The 25,000-nt window shown below is 31.0% G+C and overlaps 5 protein-coding genes across 6 annotated transcripts; 3 read left to right on the forward strand and 2 right to left on the reverse strand.

The window, feature by feature from the left end:
- Positions 1–199: 199 nt before the first annotated feature.
- On the reverse strand, positions 200–5,653 carry Prx6a (Peroxiredoxin 6a). 2 transcript variants are annotated; one of them, XM_076762877.1, is made up of 5 exons: positions 5,490–5,653; positions 1,013–1,169; positions 679–896; positions 521–593; positions 200–439 (listed from the first exon to the last, which is right to left on the reverse strand). In XM_076762877.1, exons 1-5 carry the CDS (start codon positions 5,636–5,638, stop codon positions 302–304), a joined length of 735 nt encoding a protein of 244 aa, XP_076618992.1. In that variant the 5' UTR covers positions 5,639–5,653; the 3' UTR covers positions 200–301. The 2 variants fall into 2 exon arrangements, with proteins under 2 accessions (XP_076618992.1, XP_076618993.1); XM_076762878.1 differs by lacking the exon at positions 5,490–5,653 and adding an exon at positions 1,398–1,774.
- Rswl (tRNA methyltransferase roswell) lies at positions 2,242–4,692 on the forward strand. The gene is made up of 3 exons (XM_076784413.1): positions 2,242–2,690; positions 3,556–4,105; positions 4,369–4,692. Exons 1-3 carry the CDS (start codon positions 2,317–2,319, stop codon positions 4,648–4,650), a joined length of 1,206 nt encoding a protein of 401 aa, XP_076640528.1. The 5' UTR covers positions 2,242–2,316; the 3' UTR covers positions 4,651–4,692.
- A 1,998-nt stretch (positions 5,654–7,651) lies between the features above and the next one.
- Fbxl4 (F box and leucine-rich-repeat gene 4) lies at positions 7,652–11,984 on the forward strand. Its single transcript, XM_076784326.1, has 7 exons — positions 7,652–8,596; positions 9,031–9,124; positions 9,233–9,689; positions 9,763–10,003; positions 10,091–10,451; positions 10,520–10,847; positions 10,936–11,984. Exons 1-7 carry the CDS (start codon positions 8,330–8,332, stop codon positions 11,267–11,269), a joined length of 2,082 nt encoding a protein of 693 aa, XP_076640441.1. The 5' UTR covers positions 7,652–8,329; the 3' UTR covers positions 11,270–11,984.
- A 1,843-nt stretch (positions 11,985–13,827) lies between these two features.
- Positions 13,828–21,722, forward strand: LOC143340434 (nucleolar pre-ribosomal-associated protein 1). The gene is made up of 15 exons (XM_076762365.1): positions 13,828–14,099; positions 14,331–14,570; positions 14,644–14,941; positions 15,307–15,898; positions 15,986–16,279; positions 16,430–16,720; positions 16,820–17,140; positions 17,226–17,544; positions 17,613–18,797; positions 18,883–19,713; positions 19,785–19,912; positions 19,983–20,192; positions 20,296–20,516; positions 20,602–20,998; positions 21,091–21,722. Exons 1-15 carry the CDS (start codon positions 14,000–14,002, stop codon positions 21,625–21,627), a joined length of 5,964 nt encoding a protein of 1,987 aa, XP_076618480.1. The 5' UTR covers positions 13,828–13,999; the 3' UTR covers positions 21,628–21,722.
- Positions 15,440–23,565, reverse strand: LOC143340618 (uncharacterized). Its single transcript, XM_076762797.1, has 3 exons — positions 22,446–23,565; positions 15,734–15,883; positions 15,440–15,548 (listed from the first exon to the last, which is right to left on the reverse strand). The coding sequence occupies exon 1, from the start codon at positions 23,563–23,565 to the stop codon at positions 22,510–22,512; it is 1,056 nt and encodes a 351-aa protein (XP_076618912.1). The 3' UTR covers positions 15,440–15,548; positions 15,734–15,883; positions 22,446–22,509.
- Positions 23,566–25,000: the final 1,435 nt, after the last annotated feature.

The raw sequence follows: 25,000 nt of genomic DNA on the forward strand, positions 1-25,000 counted from the left end.
TATATATTTTAAATCATTATTTTCAATTATTTTTGTCGTAAATTATTAATAAGAAATTTTAAATAAAAAAAATGTTCATTTCTACTGTATTCTTTTTGAAGTGATACAATTGTTATGTACCAATGTTAAGGCACTAACTGAAAAATACGCTTATTTATAATTATAGTTCGAGGAATAATACTATTAATATTACACAAAATTCAATATATCATCGGAATGTGTATTTTAATTTTTTCAAACATTAGTTTTGGTAATTTAAGAAAATACACTGTAAAATACTTGTTTTTCATATTTCAAAGAATTATTTATATGTAGTTGGTTGCGGTACAATACGCAAATAAGTTTTGCCCGAAGGTAGTGTTAAAATTTTCATATTGTCATACAGCGTTTTTGCTTCTTCTTCGGACACGGTAGGCTGAAGCATAACATCTTCTCCTTTCTGAAAATCATTGTACAAAAGTTTAAACATTTTTTCAAACATACAATAATGAACTAATTACTTGAAATTATAAAAACAAACCTTCCAATCGACAGGTGTTGCTACTTTATACTTTTCTGTCAGATGAAGCGATTCAATCACTCGTAAAATTTCACTGTGTCCGACAAAGTATATAAATAAATATATAATAATGAAAATAGAAATTAAAATATTGAAGATACAAAAAAAAAAGAAATTACTCGAAGTTTCTTCCAGTGGTAGCAGGATATAATATGGATAATCGCATTTTTTTGGCAGGATCGATAATATATACTGCTCTAGCAGTCAAAGGTATACCATGACTATCAACTTCTGCAGGATCCAGCATTCCTAATAATGTTGCGAGTTTCCGTGTTTCATCCTCTATAATCGGATAAGGAAACTCCTTGTCAGTTATTTCACCATAAGACTTTATGTCCTACAGGGAAGAAATAAGAGTAGGATCAAGTTTTCAGAATCTTAATCATCTTGTATTGTTTATTATCTTCGTAAATCCTTGAAATAAATTTTTATCTAATACACTGAAAATCTTACTTCTATCCATTTACGATGCGAGTCGATAGAATTACACGACAATGCGATAACTTTTACTCCCAGTTTCTTAAATTCGGGCATCAATTTGGCAACTCGGGCTAATTCTGTTGTGCACACCGGCGTAAAATCGTTTGGATGAGAAAATAATATTCCCCATCTGTAAGACATACAAATTTATTTCAGAGATCATTTCGATGTATTATGTTCTTACTATATAATCATTAAAATAGTAATTAAAATGCTACAAATGAATCTGTAAATATATTGAAAAAAAAGGTGCAGCAAAAGCTATTTTGACATAAACAAACAGTTGCTTTCAGCATAACTTTTTTTAAAATCATGCATAATATTAGAGGTTATAACCACTGAATAAATATCGTCTTACGAGTCACCTAGCCAATCGTGAAAATTAATTGTGCCAATTTGCGTATTTGCCACAAAATTTGGAAAAATTTCACCTAACAAGACCATGTTAGTATTTAAAATTTACTTTCAAAGCTATTTGTTATTACGCTTTCAATATTATCAGAAAGACAACAGTACGTCGCTGTACGTTCAGAGATATTTGAAAATTTGACTATCATTGATAAATAACTGTTGTCAAGGTGAACATTTAAACTACATTGTTTATTAAAGTTAATATTTTTTTGATAAACCGTTTTGATAAACCAGAATTGTGTTTAGTAATTTGCTCTATTTGATTAATACATATTATCATTTCGAGCAACACATTCTAAGTCCTTTCTTGAACTTGTCCCTTTAAATTAGTATAAAGCCCTTAAACACAATACAAATTTATTATAAATTTAAATGTTATATTAGTAATTAATAATAATAGTAAGTAACATGGGGTAATAATAAAATTACTATAAATTTGATAATAAGATATATTGTATTAATAATAATGTACTTAATTTACTCTTTTAATTTATTAGAATGTTAATTTTTGAATATAAATATTTCCATTTACAATTAGTACTCGTTACTTTAATCGTATTCGATATTACGCAGATTATGATTACATTTCAACAGTGTTGTTAATAGAGTTATAAATAATGAATAAAAGTATAAAAAGAAATTTGAAGTAAAATTTAAATTTCTCTTCATGGATTTAGTTCTATGGCAACCCCTCATATGGCACTGTAAAGGGACTAGTAAAACCTTTAGGGTTTCCTATCTGTGAATACTAAAATTTTCAATATTCTATGTATCGTACGTAGCTCACTACATATGTTCTATTCAATGCTTGTATTGCAGTAATTATAGCTCGTGTAGATTTATGTTTCAAATTGTTCATAAATAAAATGTATAACAATGTTTTTCGGAGTTATTGTATGGTGACGAGACAATTTTGTTCTAATGCAGTTGTTCGGCCAACACAATGTAAATTCGTGAACACAAGATTCAAAGTTTTTGATCGAATATATGTTCAACATCGTGTGTTGATAGTACGATGTAGCAGTTCAGAAAATAAATCACAGAAAATAACTAAGGAATATAAGAATGAATGTCAAGAAAAGCTTGACAAACTTCTTAAAATTCCAACAAATGTGATGCTTTATAAGAAAATAGAATACGAATTAGAAATGATAAAACACGAAACTGGAAGAGTACCGGAACAAATGACCGCCGAAAACTGGATTATGTTATTGTCAGCAACTAGTAAAGCACAAAGAAGGTTGTTTAATTTTTTCTTTGTAATTTCACATTGAAAAATTATATCATTTAGAGTTATTTTGTTTGGAACATTCCTAACAGACGGACCGTTCACCGATCGGGGTGAGTTATACGTCTCATTCGATTCGCCTAATTCAGTACATTATTAATATGCATTTCTTTGTTTGCGGAAATTCGTTATTTTTGTTTAAATTTGTCGTAAAGTTGCAGTAAAAATGTAAGGTTAAGCATATTTTGACAGATTCACAAGTAGAAACAAATGACTGTCGTTACTGTGTTTATGGTGTAAATTATAAATGCCAGGTAGCCAAATGCTAATATGTTAAACATGTATGCATGAAAGTCATTTTTTCATGCACATACTGTGCAGTAGTAGGTCAGGTAGAGAGTATGTGCAGTAACAGTACAAAATATTACCTTCTCCCGGCTCCTAACCTAACCTAATCTAGCCCAGACCTAACTCAGCTACAGATGCCTTAAAATTAATGTATATGCTAACATACAATTATGAGCAATGTCATATTATTATATAACTAAAATTAAATAAAAATACTGTTTCGCAATGGTCTTATTTTATGGGACAAATAATGGTAAATTGGCTGTACGAAATTCTCAAAATATACTTAACCTTACTTTTTTATTGCAATTTTCCGACAAGTTTAAACAAAAATAACGAATTTCTGCAAATAATGAAATACATATTAATAATGTACTGAATTAGAAAAATCGAATGACGTATAACTCACCCCGATCGGTGAACGGTCCGTCTGCTAGGAATATACCTTTTGTTTATTTAGCAGTTTAAATCTCGAAAAAAAGATTATTATATCAAGTATAATATTTTTTTTTATATTTCAAATATATAGGTCATATATGTATTATCTTTGGAAAAATGAAATGAAAGCTGAAAATCGAAAGAAAAAAAAAGAATTATGGGCTGCAACACCGCCAACCAAAAGAGAAACTGATCATATACAATATGGTTTAAAACATAATACAATGTTTTTGCGTATATCTGATACAACAATAACACAATATTATAACAAGGGTTTAATGAATGCTATGTTATTTGAACCAAAAATAGTATTTGATCTTGGGTATAACAATGTTATGACAAGATACGAGGCACAGAATTGTGCAAAACAATTAGTATTATCGTTCGCAGTTAACCGAGCGCACATTAATCCTTTTAATCTTTATTTTTGTAACGCTAATAAGTCTGATTACCTTATGAAAAAACTTTATCAATCAATACCAACACTCTATAATACAGATTTTCCATTAAATATCTGTTCAAAATCTTATTTAGAAATGTTTAATAAAAGTGAATTGGTGTACCTTACTCCACATACTAATAATGTTATGGAAACATATGATGCTAACAAAATATACATTGTTGGTGCCTTGGTAGATAAGGTAAAATATACCTTATGTTTTACTTTTACTCATTATGTAATCTATTAGTATTAAAATAGTTAATAATGGTTGAAAAATAATATACAATACTTCATGTACTAAATTCAACATTTATGCACAATCCTATTTTATAGGCATATTCATTGATCTGATTCTAATTAATTAAAAAGGCTGTGATTTATTAACAATTTTAATAATTATTTAAAAATTACTTATTTTTATATAAGTGCTTTATTTGATATGTATTAACACATATTTTACAGATTAATCCTAAGCCAGCCACATTGGTAAAAGCTAAACAGGAAGGTATTCAAATGGCCAAATTTCCCTTAGAGAAATATTTGGACTGGGGAAGTGGATCTGCAAAAAATCTTGCCATTAATCAAGTTATGAATATCTTACTGGATGTTAGGCACACTAATGATTGGAACATAGCTTTCAAACATGTTCCTCCAAGGAAGTTAAAACAAGAAAGATTAAATTCATTAATAAAAACCTCAGAGAAACGAAAAGCAATAATAGAACAGTTATTAAACAAACAATAATTTTTTATATTACTAGAATTAATACATTTATAGGTAAATAAACGTTTGAATATCAATTACTGCAGTTCCTTCTAAACAATAAATATTACTGTATGTTTTATTAACGACAATGTCTATGAATCAAGAATGATTTGTAATGGAAAATTTCAGTGAGCTGTGCTATTAGGACAGTTTGAAGAGACCCATTGTATATAAAAATGTTCTGTTTCTAATGATTCTTGACATTTAAATCGCCATTCTTTCCACTTTATAATTAAATTTATATTAAAATTTCCATTGGCACCAATATTATCATATAGTTATTTATAAATAATACTAAAAAATGGACGAATAAACTTTTTTGCGTATTTCGTTCAGTTTCACACATACATCAGATCGTGCAATGTTGAATATCATTTAATTTTGCATTGTGACAATGTTTTACATTCTTGCTATAATCAAAGCGAGAAAATTTGGTAAGTTCTAAGATGATAAATATCGGGAAAATACTGCAACAATATTCCTGGCGTTGTTACTACATTGAGTACTTTTAAATGAATGTGGAAATCACTAAAAAAAATTTCTGAGCAACCTTACATCACCCTGTTTTGTTGAGATTTTTTGAAATAGTTGCTTAATGCTATAATATATGGAAAATATGTGTTTAGACGCGTGAGAATGCTATTCCGTGTTAGGATGGCTTATATTTAAATAGCCCGCACCGGAAGTCAGTGAAATTTTAATTACTTTATCTTGAAAACGAAGTAGTAGATTACAAAATGGTAAAGGACTCAGTGTGTCCAGATCTGGCATAATTGAGTGCATCGACGTCGACATTAGTAACGACGAACATATCTTACCGCACGAGCCACATGTTACGCTCGGTCAGCACCTCATGCAACTTCGGGAATTCGATAAAGAACGTGAATGGGAGCCTTTCCTCCTTGCTCTTGAACAGCCAAAGTCCGTCTTTGCGGCATAAAATTTCGAATCTCGACGGCCCAGGCATTCTTACGTTTCGAGCTATACATATAGGCACATACATATGAGCAAAGTCCATATAAAAAAAAAATTTACACGTAAATACGCGTTTTAAGTCCCCTTGATCACGTTTTAACTATTACACTACTGGGAAAAATTTTGATGGGAGAGTCTAGAGGCCAAAATAAGGCGAAAATCAAGTATATCAATTTCTTGGCTGAGGCTTCACTAAGAAGTTATTAACAAATTAAATTAAAAAATTTCAAATCGTTCTGAAAAAATTATTTTCAGTTGCGGTGGTCAATTACAATAATTTTTGGTGAATAGACATACCCCCAAAATCCTATTCACTTTTGAGAAAAAAATTCGAATAGGTGTGAAATTTTCCGGCAAAATTAAAAAATTTCAAATCGTTCTAAAAAAATTATTTTTGGTTGCGGGCGTCAATTACAATCATTTTTGGTCAATACATATACCCTCGAAATCCTACGCAGTTTCGAGAAAAAAATTCCTTACCGAAAATCTAATTTGAGACCAGAAATATCTGCCCGAATTTTCATGGGAATCTTTAAAACGTCGTAACTTCTGAACGGATTGACGGATTTTAATGTTTAAAAAAGTAAATTACGCGTATTTTGGTGGAGAACATGTATAAATCGCAAAAATATTCGAAAAGTTGGTCCTTGACCCCGCAAAATGGGAAAAACCTCATAAAAATGGTCCAATTTTCAAACAGCCATAACTCCTACAATTGTGAATATATTTCAATGAAACTTTTTTCTGAAGTAGAGCTCATGGGTATCTACAAAAAGGTATTAGACAACTTTTCTGTAGGGCGTCAAACAAAATTATCAAAAATGAAAAACGTATTTTTAAGAAAAATCGACAGGGGGTAGTGCCTAAATTTTTCGACGAAAAAAAAATTTTTCAAATCGTTCTAAAAAAATTATTTTCAGTTGCGGTGGTCAATTATAATAATTTTTTGTGAATAGACCCACCCCCGAAATCCTATCCACTTTTGAGAAAAAAATTCAGTACGGGCGGAATTTTAAACGTTAATAACTTTTTAACGAAATCTCCATCAACAAATTAGTATTCTTTGAATTTCTACATATTCTTCACCAAAATATGCGTTGTTTGCATTTTGAAACATTAAAATCCTTCAATCCGTTCAGAAGTTATAATGTTTTAAATATACAGAAATGTTGGCTTGAAATTTCATGCGTATGTTTAAAACATTATAACTTTTGAACGGATTGGAGGATTTTAATGTTTCAAAATGCAAACAACGCGTATTTTGGTGAAGAATATGTAGAAATTCTATTATATACCATAAATATTCCATTATTTCAAATAATGATTCTTTAATTTCATTTTGATGGACAATTCATCTATCAAAGTTGCACAAATGACATCTGGGTCCCTCGTCATGGTCCGTCCTTTTTGGTCACTACAGGAGCTCCCTGGGGCTCTCGCGGAAGTTATCCCTCAACCACCAAGCAAGACGGACCGTGATGCGAGATGAAGAAATTAATTGAAGATTTACATTCAATCAAGAGTTCCGAAGATGGTCAAGAAGATGTTTCACGAACAGCGGCCAAGGGACAACCCGGGTTTCTTTGAAGACGAAGAAAATCCCATCTTTGGGAACAACTCTTATATTGAACAACTCAGAGACTGAACATCTCTGTTACGGAATAACTCCGGAATACAACTGAACATCCTATATTTGCAATCCTATATAAAAATATAATTGACACAAATTTAATTAAATATTAAATAAAGATTCCTTGTTATAAAATTAAAGAATTATTATTTGAAATAATAGAATACTTGGAAAATAAATCGTTTGAAAATAGTTTATCAAATAAGACTATGAAAGCTATTTTCAAACGTTTTATTTTCCAACTATTCTATTATTTCAAATAATAATTCTTTACTTATATGTATGTGCCTATAATAGCTCGAAACGTATTAAATGCCTGGGCCGTCGAGATTCGAAATTGTATGCCATGAAGACGAACTTTGGCTGTTCAAGAGCAAGGAGGAAAGGCTCCCATTCACGTTCTTTATCGAATTCCCGAAGTTGCATGAGGTGCTGACCGAGCGTAACATGTGGTTCGTGCGATAAGATATGTCGGCTTTCCTCACCACTTTGTTAAATATTAAGGAAGTTCGTCGTTACTAACGTCGACGTCGGTGCACTCAATTATGCCAGATCTGGTCACATTGAAAGGACTTTTCTATTTCTTTTGTTATGAGAGATGATCGTATTTCGGTTTGTCGAATGCTATGGGGCTTCATTTCATATAAAGTAATCATTCTCTTATACAATTATAGTAAATGTCACATAAATTGCAAGACATTATTTAGTAATTAATCATTATTTTATGTTCTTTAAGTTATTCATTAAGAAAATTCATCTCCGCGGTTCGAATTTGTTTTCAAACTGAAATGGATCGATTGTGACGTTTCGTAGCGTGTTCTTTTAATACAGGAAATACCATTATACGAATGGTTAGAACGTTCAATAAATTGTGATCAAAGAAATATCATTTATTGTGGTTTTTTCGTACATACATTTTATAGTGCGAGACGAAATTAGATAAAAAACTGCTGTTCTGTACAATAGATTGCGAGACATTTAATTTTTAAGCAATTTTTTATGCATATTATACGTATAATTACAAGAGTAACAGGAATTAACCTATATTGATTGATGTTTAAAGTTAAAACATTTCGATTAATTGTAAATGACATGATATCTTATGACGAGACAAAAGTTGAAATAGTTCCAATAAATGGAGAAAGAATCGAAGGAAAGGAGGAGGAAACTGTTTTATTTGTTGAACAGTTTGTGAAAGACGTATGCGATTTTAGTTCCCAATATGGAAGTAATATCAGTATTTCTTATACGGCCTATAACATTGCTGGAAATCCCAGTAAATTTCCGGATTACGGAGATTTTCCACATGCTTTTGTTATGGTAAGTTAATTATTTTAATGTATCGAGCGATATGAACTCACGAGGCAATTATCAATAACATGAAATATAAAACGAAAATATACGTTAATTTGCATGTAAATTAAAAGAAATTATACCTTGTTGTATAATTAATATTTAATGCGAATTGTGTAATTAATTGTATATTATAGTTTTATAGACTAGTGGTATAATGTTATTAATAAAGTTTGATTAAAGTACAAAATTGTACATAATGTATACAGAAATGATATTTATACATTGTTTAGTAATTCAAATATTCAAATTTAAAAACTAGTAAAATTGAAAAAAAAAACATTCTTTTGAGAAGTATAGAATAGCTTATGACATAGATTGTTTAATACAAAATTGATAGTAAATATATTTTATGCTTTTGCATTAATATCTTTAAATAATTGAAATGATTTTAATTTTAGAGAACATATGGACAGTGGTGGAACAAAGCACCTTCAAGACTGATAGATTATATGCCACAGAATAACGAGGATGTTATTAGTCAAGATTATATAGGTATGTAATATTTAATGTTAAATAATGATTAACTATTCAAATATTATATTGTTAATATTTATGGTTTAACAAAAATGAAAATAAATTAAAATATTTTGTTTTATCAAGATCTAGAATATTATCAAGAGGTATATCCAATTAGAGTATCAATATATGAAACTTATAACCCTGGAAGTGTAGTTGGAATTTGGGCACAAAATTCTGAGAGAAAATGGTTTCAATTATGGAGTGGATTTCCTCAAGTTGTAGCTCATAAACCAAGGATATTCTCCCCACGTTTGCAGCTGTGTAATTTTAAAACAAAAATGATAAGACTAGAATTTAATCACACCTTATTAGATTATTATACAGAGTTGGATGCTGTGTTACTTATTGGAACGTCTGAACTAATTGTACCTAACAATAATTTGCATAATCAAAATTTAAATGACCTTTTGCAACAATTGGGCTACCTTGAACATAGTAGTAATGATGTTTATAATCTGACACCAAATTACTTAAAGGCAAATCAGGATTTGACAGTTCTTAAAAAGACACTTCCTAAGCATTGTAAACTTTTTAAGAGGTACTACTTTATTGATATTAACTTTAGATACTAATGTAATAATCATAGTAATGTATTCAAAAAATTATTGTAGCAAGATAATAGATAATATTTCCAAGGGCAAGTTGATATCTAAAATAGGTCAACACTATCAGTCTGTTCCTCCTATAGAAGAAGCATTCAATAGTTTACAACAATTTTTACAAGAAGATTTTCCAAAACTTATCAGAGATATTCATTACTCAACACCAATAAGTGAACATAGTAATACTCTGGAAGAAAAGATTTTAACTGATTCTGAAAATCAACCATGCGGCAGTTTCTCTGCATTTCCAGTAAAGTACCATATTTTGATTACTTACATTATATAAATTTTGTTTCATTATTAATAGCAATATCTTATTTTCAATGTATTTTTGCAGGATGAAACAGTACTAAAAATTTTAAAATATTTAGATTTAAGATCATTATGTTGTTTATGTAGAGTAAACAGACATTTTAATAACATTGCAAGAGATGCTCTATTGTATACGAATCTTAATTTAAAACCTTATTGGTACTGTTTAGATACATCAGCATTGAATTGTTTAGCACCTAGGTGTCAATATTTACAACAATTAGATCTTTCATGGTGTGGAAATTATAATATGATTAAATATCAAGATTTTATACATTTTCTTCGCGCGTCTGGGGCTCTTTTGACACATTTGAGATTAAATTGTTGTCAATTTGTTAACGATGCGATTATTCTTGAAATTTCAAAAATCTGTAAGAATTTAAAAGGTAAATGCAAATATTATAAGGCACCTTACGAAAGTATACAACTTACTCATTCTAAATATGTTTTTTAGAATTGTGCTTACGCAACTGTATGAGAGTAACAAATGAAGGATTCTCAAAACTTAAAAACTTGGAATTGCTCGAGCGCCTAGAACTTTACAGAACAAATATTGAAACTGCTACATTATGTTCTATATTAAAGAAAAACACTCAGATGAGACACTTGAATTTAGCAGGAATGCATGATCGTTTAAATATAGATGAAGTTGCAATCAAATTAGGAAATTCTTGTCCATATTTAGAAAGTGTTGATTTTTGGAAGGCTCAAACCTTAACTCCGCACGGAGTTAGAGCTTTATCTCGTTGTACCAATCTTCGGGAAGTGGATTTTGGATGGTGGTATGTTGTTAAAGAAAAACAATTTGTATCGTCCGTATAAATATTATATTTTAATTTAACATCTTCTAATAATTATGTATCTGTATAGTGGTGGATTGGGTGCTCCTGGTAATTCTTTACGAGCATTACTATCTTCGTGTCGATATCTGGAGAAAGTATTTTTAGCAGCTCTTAGAGGATTAACAGATCATGACTTGGAACCACTTTTATATTGTCCACGATTGCAACAATTGGATTTAATGGGAGCTCGTTCTCTTACTCCCGCAATATATTACAGATGTCTATTGTTTTGTCCAAAGTTGGAAATGATTGATCTTAGTTTCTGTGAGGGTATCAGTGATTTTATACAAGGATGGCGTCAACAATATCCACATGTCTCTATTAAAAGAAGTTGTCAAGTAATTAGCTCTGATGTGTTATGAAAAAAACACATAAATGATGTGTTCATGGGATTAACATGGTTGTAGCACAGTAAAGTTTCTTTAGTGTCATAAATGAATTGATCTAGTTCTTCGTGGATATTAGAATATTTCAAGACTGCGATGTAATTGTATAAAATTATAGTAAGTTCACAACTTGCGCGATTAATTCGTTCTAGAACGAATTGTTCTTCAATTCGTTGTGTTCTCGCAATTTATCGCGGGGAAAAACAAAGATTAATCTTGTCCTAAGAATAATATTTCTGTTTAATGTTAAGCAGAAAAAGAAAAGTTTAAGTGATATATAAGTACTAACATATAGACATATCAAATATGCATATGGATATGTGTATCGTGCATTTGCGAATCCGTGTAACTCGTGGACTTACTCTACATATACATATACGAAACAGGTATATACCAGCGTGATTTTTCTGTCGGAAGCTCCAAAAGCAGTCGGCTTCGCAGTTTAATTAAACTGTCTAATTAAACATTGTAGCGACATCAAAGACTGGTCAAAGACTATTGTCAGCTATTATTAGAGCGTCCAGTGGGAGAATCACTTTGTATATGACATGGTTTCTTATTTAGAAAATTACATAATATATTTTTGAATTTGCAATTTGATGGTACTTGCATGTTGCTTGTGTAATAAATGTTACTGTATAGTAGATCGTAAGGAATTTTTGATACTTGTAAATACAATATTTTTATTAAAAAAAAGGATATTAAGTCGAATAAATTATATAATATAAAAAATCATATTTTTCATGCTTTTTATTGACCTTCTTGTCTACCGTTCCCATTAATTCCTTCATTTTTTAAAATTCTGAACTTTTATAATTGAGAAGAATATGCATTTAATTATATTAAAAGAATAATGCATTTTTCTATACATTATTTCATATAATTAATAAGTTATAAACGATTATTGGAAGCGATTCTTATTTCAAATATTACGCTAAAAAGTGCCAAAGTATAGTATCGCCATCTAACATCAGGGATTCGTACTATCCGGAGTACAGATCCCCTCTCGCCCCCCACGATTTGGTGCAATCGTATAGTATCGCCATCTAAGAACGGGTTTCGAACTAAAAATTTCGTGCCAGGATCACAGAATGTGTAAGGAGGTATCCGGAGTACAGCTACCCCCACTCCTCCTACTCCTCACACACACTACCTTGATTATTCATTAATAACTCATTACCTGGGATTGATATGTGAATTTTTAGAACCGAAGAATATAGTACAAACCCTTGGCAAGATTCAAGGATAGTTTTTAGAACCATGCCATGCGTCGTTAAATAGTTATTAACAAATATCGGAAGTCGGAACATTTACGGCTGTATCACTGCCTGCTTTAATTGATGAATTATCAACTTTTCAACAATAGCAGACATATTTTGGCTATTAGAGAACCAAGTAGACATCCCTGGCAATATTTAAGGACCGATTTTGCAACGCTCCATGCTCTAATTAATTAGTTATTAGCGATAGATGCCTATGGTGTCGCGTTAAAAGGTTCAAAACAGCGGGCTGTCTTCCGATATTCGTTAATAACTATTTAATGAGGCATGGCATGGTTCTAAAAAGTATCCTTGAATCTTGCCAAGAGTCTATACTAGATTCTTGAACTCTGGAAGTTCATGGTTTCTTCCCAGGAAAGAAGTAATTAGTAAATTAAGGAGCAGTAGTTCATGAGAAGCAGTGAATTATTAATTGTTGGATGGTGGCGCCAACTAGTGTCGAAAACAATGTACTATGTGCTTCTCGGCTTGTAATAAATTGTTGCTCTTTAATTTATTAATTACGCCTTTCCTGGGATTGAAATGTGAACTTTTTGAATTGAAGAATCTAGTATAGACCCTTGGCAAGATTCAAGGATACTTTTTAGAACCGTGTCATGCCTCATTAAATAGTTATTAACGAATATCGAAAGTCGGCCCGCTGTTTTGAACCTTTTAACGTGACACCATAGGCATCTATCGTTAATAACTAATTAATTAGGGCATGGAGCGTAACAAAATCGGTCCTTGAATGTTGCCAGGGATGTCTATTTGGTTCTCCAATAGCGAAAATATGTGTGTTATTGCTGAAAAGTTGATAATTCATCGATTAAAGCAGGCAGTGATACAGGCGTAAATGTTCCGACTTCCGATATTTGTTAATAACTATTTAACGAGGCATGGCACGGTTCTAAAAACTATCCTTGAATGTTGCCAAGGGTCTGTACTATATTCTTCGATACTCAAAATTCATATTGTAATCCCAGGTAATGAGTTATTAATGAATAATCAAGGTAGTGTGTATGAGGAGTAGGAGGAGTGGGGGTAGCTGTACTCTGGATACCTCCTTACACATTCTGTGATCCTGGCACGAAATTTTTAGTTCGAAACCCGTTCTTAGATGGCGATACTATACGATTGCACCAAATCGTGGGGGGCGAGAGGGGGCCAGTACTCCGGATAATACGAACCCCTGATGTTAGATGGCGCCTCTTGTCCCTTTTTCGGCTTCAAAAGCGCGTCCGATGGGAAAAGAGGGGATATATCCTAACCTTAACTATCGAAAGAATACACGTGTTTGTGTATGGTTATAGGTTATCTAAATTGTTTAAATAGAAAATAATGTTTTATTTGTGTGACGTGAAAGTAAACATTGAATTTTGTTTATTAAGGAGTAAGACAAATCTAGTGAAAGTATAATTTTTAATATTTATGAATAATCAAACTAATGAAAACCATGAAATTCAACTCGACGAACGACAAATCACACAACATTCAAGACAATATTAAACAAACCAGAAAAAGAAAAGTTAAAGTAGAGGAAGAAGGTAACATTATTTTACTTTATAGTAAAGGTATACTAATATCTGTAATTTGTATTACGTATATCGTAAGTAATCATTACTTTGCGAATAGAGTTTTTCTTTTTGTTTTGGAAAGCAAAATTAGAATAGAAATGTCTTATAAACACTTCTGACATAAAAGTACATCAAAATATTACTTAATAAATTTTATTTTCAAGTATACATAAGTGCTAATTCAAAAAATTAATTAAATAGATGACAGTAAGGTGCTGAACGACGGTATTGAAACAGTTAATAACCATAACGATGCAAAGACTATTGAACAAAATTTATTGAGTGAACAAAATGGGATAACAAAGAAACGAAAGAAAAGGCATAAGACAAATTCATCTATAAATGATTTAAATAATAGCAAACATGTTGAAGAATCTACTAACAAAGTATTTGAAAATTCTGAAGGGAGTGTGGGAATAAAGAAGTCAAAGTCATTAAAAAGTATTGCATATACTTTATTATATTACACATAAAATAATTATTTCAGGAATTATGTACAACTAATCGATTACAGGTACAGAAAATAATAACAAGGATGAGGAAGATTCTGGAGATGAGAAAAATATAAATGTACAAGAGGAGGAGTTAGATGGGAAATCCTTAAGGGCTAATTTAAATTCTGTTAATGGTTTAGAAATGCTAAAGAAATTTGTAAAAATTTGTAATAATAATACAGAAAGAGATTTAGCAGCAGAATATTTAAATTCAGGTGGTAACATCCTTGAGATATTAAGATTATTAGATACTGCAGATAAAAAAAGTATCACTGCTATCATAACTGTTTTTGCTGCTGTAAGGATATTGTTAATAAAGTATGTATGCTACATACATATGTCTCTAACCCTTTGATGACCAACACAGAGAAACAGAAACTTCATTGTATGGATAGAGTCAAATAACTTACCTTGTAAATTAAGGTTTGTTTGATATGTCTCAAACACAATTCTCCGTTTCTATCAAATATTCAATCTGTGTTACTGTATGAATGTTTACTTAAGTATAAGAACAGAGTAGTAGTTATTTGCATAAGTCTGTGTCTTATACATATAAATGTGAGCATCATGCGTAAAATTTAAAGTTTATATGAGTTATGGATGTAGGCATCAAGGGGTTAAATGTATTATTTTGAAAGAATAATTTACCGCGATTGTACTAATCTATATCCTCTTTTTTTCAGAGTTTTAACACAATATCCACAAAACCAGTTCAGTCTGGTAGGAGAATGTAGACATTTAATTAATTCACACTTATCAGTGGTACATTCTATGCTTTCTGCCCAAAGTAGTGCAAAAGAGCGAAAAGTAGTTTTACAATTGTTGGCTGCAATAGTGTCATTAGGTGGTAATCTTCCACGTGAATTGCTTGTTCATTTATCTTTGTTACCAGAAGTCATTAGATCTCTTGTACGGCACACAAAGCCTACAGATAGTCAGAATGTAAGAAATTGTTACATTAATTTCATTCTTGCTTTCTTAATAGAAGGAAACATATCAACTATTAGAACTCTCCTCGATAAACACAATCTACTTTCTAGTATATTTTCTGATATGATATATGATTCCAAAGATGTTATTAGTTTAGTTATAACCACTCTTAAAACTTACATTCTTCAAAATCCAAAAGTTAGCAAAACTATGAAGTTACATATATTTTCAACGTCAGTTGTTCAGAATCTTGTACTCCTATATAATTGGAAAGGTCCAAACAATTGGCCAAAAAATAAAATTCAAAGCACCACAGCGAATCCGCAATATCTTGAAGAAAAAGAGGTAGGTATTGTTGATTATAATATCGGTAATAATATAAAGGTAATGTTATAATATTTTATCGGATTATAAGATTTGTTTTAAATGTAGGTTGTAATTGAAACTGTGCATAGTTTTTTAATTCTATTGTTGACATCCCATCGATATGGTATTGTTTTTCGTGATCATACGCTTGGTACGACGCACACTAAATATAATCAATTGGTAAATACGGTACTACAAAGCTTAGATCGACCTTGGGAGCATGAAAAACCATCAGATTTAATCATTCAAATAATGGCAGCATGTCCAGACTTAATTAAATCTCAGTTTATTCTTTTGGAACCACATATTGAACCCAGAATATCAATGAAATGGATTGCAGCAGTAAAATTTGTGAGAAAGGTAATTATATAATGATAAATACATAGAATCTAAATGATCTGTGATGTTAGAAATATCGTTCCAACATTGTTTTGGAGTAGAGTATAGTTGAATAGTCTGTTAAGTTTTCACACAAGCATAATTCAACATCATACGTAAATTTTATTACAGATTATAGAATCGATTAATTTAGAAACTAACATGAAAACATGTTCAATGGAATTAAGTATATCTCAATTAGCCAGTGCAATAATGTCTTTAACGTTACCAGGAGCAATATTGAAACATGCAATTATGCCATCTTTAACTCACTCTAATATAATAGTAAGGCATGAGGGAGTACTCACACTTATAACTATATTCGATCAGATACGGAAGTATTTACTAGTTGCAAAAGTAAACTACAATGAAGACCATGTCTTTTGTGCATTTAAAAATAATATATTAGAATTTGTCACTAAGGTATATTTATATATATTTAAATACGTAAATAATTTAAGAGAATAACGTCTGGTAAAATGGTATTTTTACTATATGGAATAAAAATTTTTGGTATTCCAGAATGTGCCCAATTTAAATGTAATATTGAAACTGTGGAACTGTACGTTTGTATCAAGTCTAACTGAAGATAATGATGTTAACAAAGAACACATTCCAGAACCGCAGAAATATGAACACTTAATAGCTATTTTAAACTTATTACATATGTATAATGATATATGTCCAGAATTATTACATACATTATCAGATTTACAATCTAGTACGTTTTTAAATATACTGAATGAATTAGACATTGCCGAGACTTTTGAATTTAACGTTATAAAAGTAAAAGCTATACAATTCTTAGTTATTGTAAATCCTACTGATTTTTTACCACAAAAGGTACATAAATTATTATGACTTTTAATACATTTTTATTTCGATTTATTTACATTATTTAATTCATTGAGTCTTAATGTTTTTCCAGAAAATATTTAGCGATGTACTTTCATTTTTATTGTCTCTTTTAAACAAAGAAGTATCCTCAATTTCATCGTGTATAGAGATAACAATTAAAATTTTATTGAATGCTACTGGAATGTTTGAGGGATGCAATGATCAATTGGATATCTGGATTAATGGTTTCGTGAATTTAGATGAAAAAGAAGAAACAATAAATTGGTTTATGAATATTGTAAAGAAAGCTGTTAAAAATATTGAAAGATATGCGAATGAAATAATTGAAACAGAAGAAATTATTAATGTAGGAATAGTTCAGCCTAGTCAATTAGAAGAAGTATTTAATGGTAAGAATTAATACACTTGTTAAGCGTTAACATTATAGTATATGTGAAATGCCGTATCATATTTCTAGAACTGGCAGATAAAGATATTATTCATGAAAATTTGGAGAGAAATGTTTTGCGTATGCAACGCTTTACGTCGATATCGCCTCTCTTATGTTGCATGTTACGTAAATTGAAGAAAGATTTACATCCAGCAACGTTATCTTACGCATCTTACGTATTAATACATACATTACATTGTCAAGTTGCACCTCAATGTTTAATACATTTAACAAAAGATATACAAGAATTGCCAGTAAAAAAATATTTATTAAGCTGGTCAGAGGGCAGTAGTCCGATATGTATTAAGAACGTACCCCTTTCTATGGCTTTAATGTGTAAATTGAATCTGGCGTTGTTAAGTGATACTAAAATAGAGATAAATAAAATATTTAATGGTGATAATATAGTTACATTTAAGTACAGCAATGATACTATCACAATCCATCATTCTTTGTCAGCATATGAAATTATGTATTTGTTCAAGATGACTATATTTTATTTAACACAATTCACTGAACGTGGCATTTTAACGACGATCCAAATAGATAATTACAAGATTCTTTTAATATCTTTATTACATATTGCAAATGAAAGTTCAGACAGCTGTATGCTCGTGGAAGAATGTGCAAAATCTGTTTTCACTCACCCTATCATCTTGTATTATTTTTCACCATTCCATCAGAAAAGTAAAGATATTATAAAGAGTATGATAACTCATACAATTATTGATATTTGTAATGTAATAATTCATTGGTGCAAAAAATGGAACGTTAGAAATGTATTATTTCACTTTAAAAATAAATTACTTATACAATTACATAAAATGATAAATAAAAGTCAAAGATATGACAAAATAAATAATGTTGAAACGATTGCAATTCTGTTCAACGTGTTGCAATTAACATCGCAAGATGTTGTATATTTATTAAAAAGACTTGTGACATTAGAAGATACAATGTTTACTTGTAAAGATGAGAGGAATTTATCAATGTATGGATACATAATTCCAGAACTTTTACAACTTATTAGCAATAATAAAATTAAATCTGAGCGTACTGCATTGTTTGAACTAGATGCAGCTTATATTAAATGTTTATGTTCTCATCTACTTGTTTTAAAGTCGAAAGAAATTATTAATTTTGGAAAGTGGGAATCTGCTTTACAAGGATATATTTCTAAATATCCATATAATATTGCTGGCATTGATACAGGTAAGTCATTAGAAAGATAAATATTATCACGCTATTTTATTATTCTTTTTATCGTTTTGATTTAATATTTACGATATATTTGCAGATATTTTTTTGTCATTGATGTCTACAACGATTACGGACACAACTGTAAAGCTTCTTGCATTTCTAATTAGTAAAAATATGAAATTCATACCAATCTTTACAAAATATATGTTGATGTCTGAAAATATAAAAGAGAGTAATATTGTGTTTCCAATAGTTGCAAGTAATTTAAATTTTAAATGGAATGAAGAGTTTTTACAAAAATTAAAGATACATTACGAAGCCGATATTTTATCCTATTTGAGTAATCCTAAAAATACGAATGTTTGGATAGAAGAGAATGTTGCTGCAGTTTCCTATTTGATTAAAAACATATTTGATTTTAAAACATGCAGTGAAACGTGTAATATTATTTTACAAATTGGCGATAAGTTAGATATGGTGTCTATAGAATATATACAAATTCTTGAAAGTGTTTATAATAAATGTGCGGAAAAAGATAGAGAAAAGTACATTAAAAGTTTTATACAAGTTCTTCTTCATGTAATTACTTTGACTCTAAAGAAAGAATCCAAAAATGTCAAGAAGCTTCTTGTCCTTTGTGAAAGATTGAACAATACAGTTGAACATTTGAAAGATGAAAAAGATTTTCTTTTTGAGGAATTGAATACTAATCACTCATGGTCACAATTTACACGATTTTCTTTGAAATTTGGTTTTAAAGAATTAAAGGGCAATAAACAACCGTTGCCAATACTAAAAACTTTAACTACTTTATGCGATGTTGCATATAAGAATGGTAGTGATAGTGAATACACCAAAACTTTATTTGAAATGGCAACTTCTCATTCTGAGTTTCTTAATATAATGTTGGAATCACCCGATATAAAAAGTATGTATATATTTTCAATTCTATTAAAATAATGTTTCTTTTTGTCTATTATCAATGTATTATATTTTTAGGCGATCTTGTAAAATTATTGTGGATTCTTATTCAGAAGAACAGAACAGTTATGGTACTAACGCATATCCCAGTTTATTTAGCAGCATACAATGCTACTTTAAGTGTAGCTGATCAGTATCTTTTACTTGTAAGAAGACAAATAACGAGTATTATATTAATTTTTTTCAGAGAAATATTAATATATATGTTGGTTTTAGATTTTACAGTATTATGAAAGTAATAATATTAATATTTACGAATATCGGCCATATTTATGGGGAAATGCGGCTGCAATACATTATAGCGTAAAGGGTGAAACGCATATGAATTTGTGGAGGGAACCATCTACTTCTCAAGTTTTGAATTTATTTGAAAAAGATGTAGTTAGTGACACTATAAAAAATTATCCCTTGGATAGAGCATTAAAAGTGGGTTCATAATATATTTAAACGTCTTGCTAATACGTTCAAAGCATTCGTTTGAATTTTGTTTAATAGCATTAACATTGATTTCGATTTCTATTTGTTGCAGAATAATGAATTACACGAAGCAAATGATACATACGATCCAGCATTTTATTTACCATTATTGTATTTTTTATTATCTGAAAATAATGTCATATCGTGTCAGAAAATCGCTCAAAGTGGTGTTCTGGGATTAACGTTTGCTGCATGTAGTAGTAATCATTCTGATGTTCGTATGTTAGCTTACACGATCATTGTTAGATATTATACTCATTTGGAAGCTTCAAGGTATTCTATGAAACAGTTTAACGGCAATAATTATCGGCATTGGTTTGTTCTATTGTAATGTACGTATTTATATTTATGTTTACAGTTCGAGAGGAAAGTTATTATGGATGCGACTAATAGACGCGCTTCGTTATGGTGTTGTCTCATTACAATCAAACCTTAATGATGTGCGTCTAAATTCTATAGTCTCTACATTTATGGCAAGAACATCTTTAATCGCTACGCAACCATTGCATCCTCTTTATTTGCCTTTGCAAGTATTCTTGATGGCTAAACCCGCATTAGATGTAAATGCAATACCCGAATTGTTAAAACTATTTCATAGCTCCGACGTAGAACATAAAACGCATAGACATTGGATTCTGGAAAATATTCGCGATGGTATGAAAACAGAGACTGAGATGAATACTGCTTTTAAGTGTGTTTTATTTAAAATGCTCTTAGGTTTCTATACTTGCAATTTGGCAGATCCACGCACAAAAGTAAGACTTCTAAATATTAATGTAGCGTTTACAAATAATAATTTGTTTTAAAATTGTTGATTTTGTTGATCTTGTATATTTTTTTATTTCAGATACTTATTCTGGAAGTGATCGATGTTACATTGAAAATCACTAAAGCTTCTGTGTATCTTATAGAGGGCTATGGATTACTTCCATGGTTATTAGAAGTTACAAATAATTTGCGTACTCATGAAATTCGATTAATCGAGTTTATAGTGAAAATAATTGATAAAATTTTGAATACTATATTAAAAATGGGAGGGGACACTGTCCATTATAAGTTGATGGTTTTAAAAATTGCATTGAGTTTAATGCCACATTTATCGAAAGATATAAAAATTATCGTATTTACATTATACATAAATATTTTGCAAAAGTTACTTTTATCGAAGTACATGAAAATGGTCGTTACTAAAGAACACATAATGGAAATTCTTGAATTTTCTAAACATTTCGTGAGCGACATAGACGAATGTGAAGATATGCTACGTTTTGGTTGTGAATATGTAACCAAAGTAGATTGTGTTGAAAATGACAATGAAATTGAAGTGGCAAGAAACTGTTTGAGGACAATGGTATGGACATGGTGCAGTCACGAAATAAGATAATATATTTACCGATTTTTATACATTATGTAAATATTGCATCTGTATCTTTATGTTCTGTAAATTATGGCGTTTTTTTTACTTTTACGCAATTTATAAGTTACTTTGTAATTTAATAAAATAATATTACTGTATAGCTGTGGAAAGTTATTTTTATTCTATTATTTATGTAAAAAAATCAATTTATTTCTTATTTACATTAGTTTAATTTTTATAATTTTTGAGGTAAGTTTTTACATTGGGTCTTTGGAGAAGTAAGGGTGAATTTAGATAATTATATTATAATGATAAAGGTACATAAACTTTTTGTTGGTATTTATAATTGCTAAAATCTATTAATATTACAAATCCTTACTAGAAGTGTCTACAGACAGTATGTAATTTTAATCGAATATCGGATTTTTATAGCAATCGTTTAGTCTTTAAACCTTGTGTGCGTTTTATAACTCGTATTATTTATATAAAAATTTATTTAAAGAATCGATACACGTCTCCTTTTAGATTCAATATTGAGTTTATTGGGATAATATAATCCTTGAACGGCGAGTACGGTCGACTTTTACCTAAATCTAAATTTCGTTATTTTGCATTCCAGTAAATTTTTGATTTTTACATTTCTGTATTTGAAAATTTTTTAGTCACAATAATCGATTATTTTTACAAGTTCACTTGTAATATGTAGTAACTGATTCCGAATTGAACAGTTTGCATGGATTAAAAGGATCCCAGAGTACGTTGGGCGAGGGTTAAAAGTATCTTTACGAATTTCATAGTGACGATTCTTATTTTTAGTGTAACTACATTCCGTCAAGTGTACTTACCAGCAACGTTGAAATATTTCTTCTAAGCAAGTCTCACGCATTAACAGCAATTTATATTGGAATGTTACGAACTCCTTGGATAGAATGTGTGCACGAACACATCCTCATCTGGATCATCATGCTTTCCCTGGTGATGTCGTAATACCAACGTAACTCGAACAATATCAAGTTTACCGGTATATTCTTCTCCTGCATACCACTCTTTCATTTTTATTAAATTTAAATTTAAACCGTTACGTTGAAAATCACGCGCGTTAATCGTTACCGCTTCGTTCGTTGCGCCGCGATTCAAATTTCTCATTGCTTTTTGCGCTAGACTGTGTCTCAGAGCAAAATCAGCCACGATGTTCTGATGATTTTTACTTAAGAATCCAGATTTCATAGACGATGTCAGACGGGAGTAATTCTCGACGCTATCTGTCGGACCTGTAGCATTTTTATTCGATGCGTGTCCCCTCGGGTGTCCCTTCTGTCCGTACTGAGAAAAACCATTTTGCGATTTGTCTAAAACGATGCCTGCGGCTTTTGGCGACGTACCATTGTACCGAGCGCCACCAAGCATCGGCGATATTCCGTGTTTATCGTTCGCCGATAAAAATTCATCGATTCGGTCGGTAAAAGTGTCAATGTTGTGACTTAAATATGTAGAAGTGGCGTCTCTCAAGTTTGTGGCGCCAATTTCGGTTTGAGCGGCAATTACACGGAACAGACACCCGTTTAAATTCGTTTCCACGTTAACTGGTTCTCTATTACCTTTTAAGGTCCAGTGACCTATAGAATTTTCTCCTAATTGATGGTATTCCACATCTATGGATATCTCATTTTTATTTTCATTTATCGTTTGATAAAATTGACCATCGGCTTTCCAAACTCTGATCGGTTTACCTATTACGCTTGATAACGCTTCCATATGTATAAGTCCTGCAGGCCCATTATTTTCTAGATCTTCGATCAGCCACTTGGCTATTCGTACTTTCAACAATTGTATATTTTTAATCAACGCGTATCGGTTAGAAGAGTTTTTGCGTTTTCCGCGTAACTCTCTGTCTCGAGCAGTTTGATGATCATCGTTGTTCGAACGTGCGTCGGATGTGTTGTTCGGCTCCATAGAATCGTACATTATTTTCTCAAAATTTAACGGATAAGTTTTTTAACGGGTTTATTGTTACTTGATACGAGACTGTTAGTTCATCGTTTTATGTTATATGCCATTATTGTTTCTTACGGGAAGCGCAAGTGATTTATTTCTTAGATCTTGAAATATCGATAAATAGTATCAATTGTAAATTTCATTATCATACAATTTTTGATAGGGTTAAGTTGCGCGAAAAGGGTAGAAGAAGATGATTTCGAATAGTTATTGTAAAGATTGATGTAATTATTACTTAGGAACATTTGTACATAAAAGTTATTATTAATAATATAACTAAAAATAGAAGAGAAAATTCGTGATCGGAGTTAATGAGTAGACAGGTATAATTTGTAGAAATACCTTTACAAAAGATGAGGCATTTTTCAATTCTATGATTGACGTGACGTTTTTCCCATTTTTTTTTTTGTAAATTTTTACTGAAATTTTGAATTTAAATGACCAAACATTTTTTGCAGTTATTACCTGAAATTTTGCATGGACGTTTTCATCCGCGATGGATCGCGCGATTGTTTCAGCTATGTTCATTCTTTTCGATGCACATTTTTTAAACCGTTCGTCGAGCATTTCGATCATAATTATTTACAGTAACTTTTGTTTGCAATAAAATATACCGTGTGCAGTGCATGATAGTTTTCCTTGCATTAACATGTTTTCGATAGATCGACGTTCTACCGTCATCCAGAAAGTTCATTTTAAAATTTACCGTGCAATCTAAAAACTCGTTTCTATCTTAGAAATTTAACTCGCGCGTAAGGGTTGTTCCTTATTCCTTGATAAAAAGCACATTTTCCAGTTTGACTTCGACGCGATGGGAATTTGAAAGTCGCAAGCGCGACCGGCGAAGCTCTCCCGATCGCCATAAAGCACGAAAGTAGGAGTGGAAGTCGGTTCCCGGTTCGCATTTGTTGCATCGTTTCGCGAGGCGCGTTCGAGAGAGAAATCGTTCGTTCATCGAACAGAAAAAGAGGGTTAAGGGCCGGGAGAAAAAGGAAACCGTTCTTGGCGGTTGGAAATGAGCGGGGAATCGAAAGGTAGAAGGGGGTGAGAAGCGGGTATGGTGGGGGAAGATCCTCTGGATCCTCGCTCGATTCGCGGGTTTCGTTGCTCGGAACCACGATCCGTGGTTCAGTCTTAGTGCAACCGTTCCTTCGAGCTGGTTGCTGTCGTTTTTAATGGACGCGCGTCAGTTGGTGGCGATCGGTTTAAATCGTTCGGATAACATTTTCGTTTTTCGTGGCCTCGTTGATCGTGACAATCTTCCCTCTGTGCACCGTTCTGCGTTTGTGGAAATTAACGTAAACCGACGTCGATGCAAGATTCGTTGTTGTAAACGCCGTTATCGTCGAGGAATAAACCAGTGATGCAACAACGATTAAATGTTGAAACGACGGGGAAGTGATAT

This window comes from Colletes latitarsis, chromosome 3, assembly GCF_051014445.1.
Source record: "Colletes latitarsis isolate SP2378_abdomen chromosome 3, iyColLati1, whole genome shotgun sequence".
In the NCBI taxonomy this organism is placed as follows: Eukaryota; Metazoa; Arthropoda; class Insecta; order Hymenoptera; family Colletidae; genus Colletes; species Colletes latitarsis.